The sequence below is a fragment of the Filicampus tigris genome, chromosome 17 (assembly GCF_054856515.1).
Source record: "Filicampus tigris isolate MCC_2025a chromosome 17, RoL_Ftig_1.0, whole genome shotgun sequence".
Classification (NCBI taxonomy): Eukaryota; Metazoa; Chordata; class Actinopteri; order Syngnathiformes; family Syngnathidae; genus Filicampus; species Filicampus tigris.
Window position 1 is genome coordinate 3,212,810 of NC_141233.1, and position 4,691 is coordinate 3,217,500.

General features: G+C 47.6%; 1 protein-coding gene across 1 annotated transcript in view; it reads left to right on the forward strand.

Moving 5' to 3' along the window:
* The first annotated feature begins 473 nt into the window (after nt 1-473).
* The window catches only part of LOC147132911 (interferon regulatory factor 2-binding protein 1-like), an 11,281-nt gene continuing 7,063 nt past the window's right edge, over nt 474-4,691 (forward strand). Inside the window, exon 1 of the mRNA XM_086057412.1 lies at nt 474-2,544. Coding sequence (XP_085913538.1) covers nt 753-2,522 — 1,770 coding nt within the window. The 5' untranslated portion in view covers nt 474-752 and the 3' untranslated portion in view covers nt 2,523-2,544. The remainder of the gene's footprint in view (nt 2,545-4,691) is intronic.

The following is a 4,691-nucleotide window of genomic DNA, read 5'->3' on the forward strand; positions in this document are numbered from 1 at the left end:
TTTTCAATATTGTTCAAATGTTTGAATTGTGGTTCGAATTTTGGATAGAAAAAAATAAGAGTGACGATGTTAAAACAAGAACAGCAACCGTATTGTGGAAAAGTGTTTTTGTGTGTGAACTTTGTCAAGTATGGAACTTTGTCTCGTCAACTGCATCGCGTTTCAAACCACGAGCAGTCTCATGGTTCCATATTTACTATTTGTTGCCTTTTCACTTGCCGCGGGAACTGATTTCTTTAATGATTTTTAAAATGTATTCATTTATTCCCCCATGGGCACATATAAATGATAGAAGGAACTGGCTTGGCTCGATTGTAGGTCTGTGATGACAGTATATTAAAATATAGTTTCATCTTAAATGGCCTTGATGTAAGTCGTAAGAATACCTAGATAGACTAGATTGCGTATAGCAATCGCGTTGTTAGACGTGGCTAACGTGTCTTAGTTCTTAGAGCGCAAAAGCCTACAACTCCCATGATGCCTCGGGTCGTAAAGTACGTAGGTGTTTCCGGTGTCCTGTAAGATTTTACTTCCCTCTGCACGGATCGACGCGACCAAACCGAGAAAGAAGACGTTGCAAACTATTGAATGTCGTAGAATACCACCGTCTATTTAACTACGTTTCGTTAAATGAACATTTAAAAGTGTGCAGTATGTGGTGAGCTGCGTCTGAAGAAGGAAGAATAGTCTGACACGTTTATCGCAAGGTTTAGGCCTAGCAAAGAAAGTTTGGTCGAGGGCCTGTAAACAACATGTCCTCCACATCGCAGCCCTCCTCGAGACGGCAATGGTGCTACCTCTGCGATCTACCCAAGATGCCCTGGGCCATGTTGTGGGAGTTTAGCGAAGCCGTATGCCGGGGATGCGTCAACTACGATGGTGCGGACAGAATCGAACTCCTCATTGAAACCGCCAGACAACTGAAGAGCACGCATGGAGTTTTGGAGGGCAGATCTCCAGGCCCACAGCAGGGCAAACCGACCTCGACTGGGTCCATGGAAGCCGGACGGCCGCATGGAGAGCGTGTCGACAGGGGGAGGGGTGAGTACGGTGTATCATCTCGCCTCCCTAATGGGCTGCACAGAGCTGAGGATGTCGCCTTATCAGAAAGCAGCCGACAGAGCCCGAACACTCGCAGGGCGATGGCCGGGGCTGTTCCGAGTCTCCACGGAACGATATCCCATGCGTTGATTGCTCAGGGCTTAGTCGCATCGCCACATGGGCTCCTAGCGCCAATATCAGGCTCCAGACCGGGGGCGACTTCAATTGCGGTGTCAGCTGGCCCCATCATGAGCGATGTTTCCAGAAGACAGGCTGTGGCTCTTGGCGTGGGAGCGAGCACGTCTGCTCTAGTGGGCATCGATCCAGCGGCGTGGAGGAACAGCGAAGTGATGGCTGAACTCAACGAGGTGGCGCGCAGCAAGGTGGAAGGCTGGCCCAACAGACCAAAAGTTGTCAGGGATGTTCTCCTGGCTCTAAGCACGTGTGTCCCCTTTACTGTCCGCTTCAGAAAAGACCACAATCTGATAGGACGGGTTCTGGCTTTTGATGCCAGCGCCACTCCGGAGTTCGAGCTCAAGGTCTTTGTGGAGTACCCTGTTGGCTCCGGGATGATCTTTTCGGGAGTTCCGGATTTGGTCAGGCAGATGTTCCGTGACTCCGCCAAGGATGCCGGTAAAGCGGTGAACTCTGGGTTACGCTACGTGGAATACGAGAAGCGGCAAGGGAGCGGAGACTGGCGAGGGCTGTCTGAGCTTTTAAATGACGGGGTGCGCATGTTTAAGGAGCCGCCCATCCCTGAGGTTCTTCCACAGCCTGATGCTGGTCTGCCTATGGCGGTGGCCGCGCGGTCTGTTCCGGCCAAGAGCACAACTCGGCGCCGCAAGGCTTCTCCGGGCTCAGAGAACGGCGAGAGCGAAGGCAGACCCGATCACCCGTCCAGAGAGGTGTGGTCCAGAGGCGCTTACCCGGGCATGGAGCCACTTCCGGGAATGGCCGCCCCTCCAGATGGCCCCCCTCGTTTACACAGCCAGCCTTCGCCCATGTCTGCGCTTATGGGGGTAGCCGACAGCCTGAGCTCCAGCCAGGTGGCCAGAGACAGCCCCGGCATGTCATCAGCGCTCTCCTCTCTGGCTGGACGCACCGCCACCAGCAGCCCTTCTGCTGCCACCGCCTCAACCTCCGTCTCTCAGGCGCCCGTGGGCCTGAGCAGCAGCACGGGTAGCGGGGAGTCAACCAGCGGCGGTAGTCAGGGCGCCCTGCTCTGCTGCACCCTCTGCCGAGAGCGCCTGGAGGACACCCACTTTGTCCAGTGTCCCTCCGTCCCGCATCACAAGTTCTGCTTTCCCTGCACCAGAGGCTTCATCCGTAGCCAGGGCCAAGTAGGAGAGGTGTACTGCCCGAGCGGAGAACGCTGTCCCCTGGCTGGATCCACCGTGCCCTGGGCCTTCATGCAGGGTGAGATCTCCACCATCCTGGCTGGGGACGGAGACGTGACAGTAAAGAAGGAGAATGACCCTTGACATCGCCGTCCTCTGAACAATGGTATGACTAAATATCTTCAGTTTTGTTTTTAACTGTGCTGCTGTACATGCCATACAAAAGATGGATGTACGTAAGGTGCGGATTGTATTTTTGCCGAAAAACACATCATAGTTCCAAAAAATAGAAAAGTCAAATTTTAGTACAATAGTAAATGAAGTGCACTTTTATAGTTCTTTAGCTTCAACATGTTGTCATAGCGCTTTACGCTTTACGGTTGATATCGGAGTAACATTCACGCAGCGTCAACCTTTAGTTTAAGATAATTTTTCTTCCTTTAATCTCCAGTATCCCTTTCTATACACTGACTACATTTACATATAGTCAGTATTCGGGTTAAGGTCTATATTCCGATTTCTGAAACATTTGGAAGAACCCTTTTTCATGTGGGAGCGGAGTTACTACCATATTTGAACCCGATTTAAACGGCGTCGCGCAGATGTCGCATCGCGAAGAAAATAGAAAATATTTTATCGTGGCACTTTTCTACTATCGTCATTTGGCGTCACAACAAAAAAAAATCCCCCCAAGGCATGCAAGTATAGCAGTTTTTATTTTGAGCCTCCTCAAAACACAAAGAATAGCAAAACTGAGAATCACAGATTAAAAGAAAAAAGTTTTTTCCGATAATTGAACGGAGGAGACCTTCCCAAAAACCATTGCTGGGCTGCTTATGTCACCTGGTCAGCATGTCGAGGCAAGACATCGCAGCAACCTAGCGTTAGCCAGTTTAACAAAGATCTTCGGCTGGCTACTACTGCTTGCTAAACACGTTGCGGTTCCGCTCTTTCTCTCGTAGCCACAGCCTCCATCACCTCACCTCCATGGCGGTGAATAAGCTACACTTTCAAGTATCGCTCTCACAAAAGGATTACACGGAATAATTAACAGGGAAAGCCGGAGAATCCATGCTAATGGCTAGGCTAACGTAATGGCATCGTGAAAGACCGGAATTAAAAGTGCTTGGGTTCACAGAGGTCTTGCTGGAACTGCGTTTAAGCAAAATGTATCCAAATTTTAGCAGCAAAATAGCAGGCAATTTAAGACGTGCCTGGAGAGAAAATGAATACAAAACAATGCTACACACACAGCTGAACAGAAAATGTAACGGCGTCCCATTCGTCAACCGGTAGGAGTGGCCTAGAAGATTAAAAATAAATTAATATTGGAGATAAGTGATTCAGAGAATGGCTGCATATAATATATTGAATGTATATAATATTACAAATGTACTTTTTTTTCACACTACAGTACATTCCTGAGTTTAGGTTTTGACTTTTGAGATCTGCAGAGTAAATGTTCTCAAATGACATTACAGTAGAGCTCATCTATTTATTTTTTGAAATTAATTTCTGGCAGAAACATTTTTTATGTCTCTTTTTTAGATTGATACTGTATTTACATTTGTGCAAAAATATGTAGGCGACTTTGCTCTGTTTACATTTGATAATTTTATATAGCAGCACAAGTGTGCTGTTCAGCGTCTCTGAGTTTTGCCATGATTGTTTGCCTCTGCTCGTGTATTTCCGGCAAGTTGTGCGCCAGACGTACGGATTTATACGCGCGTGATAGGGGTGAAACGGGTTCTTGAGTAATTTGAGTGTCTTTTGACATGTTTTTGCGGTTGACAATTGGCTTGATTCAAAAAATGAACATCGTTTTATTTAAGACGCCCTTTATCCACAAATTCCACATATTTACATTGCAAAAACAACAACTGTCACTCAACGTCATGATGACATCTGTGCCAATCATGGAGATAAAAGGACTCAGCTGGTCAAAACAAGGCGTGTGCCAGTGGATGACATTTTTATCTATTGCCGGGATTGGTTAAAACAAAAGTTTGGTAGGCGTGTGCAAGTTGCCGCATCGCCCAATGAGCGCCAAGTATTTTACTGAGTGTCCCGCCTTTTCCGAGCCGATCACATTGGAGCAGTCCTTTGAGTGATTCGCGTATCAGTCTGCCTCTTTGCAGGTTAGAAATAATGTTCAATCGCTAATTTAGGGCACTAAAAAAAAAACTTCATTACGCTGACATTGTCTTGTACCGCGCTAACAGAGCTGACAGCTACTTAAATGATTTTGCACACTTTGATGCTGACAGCCTGACACAGTTGCCATTGCTATTGATCACTTTTTAAGAATAGGCA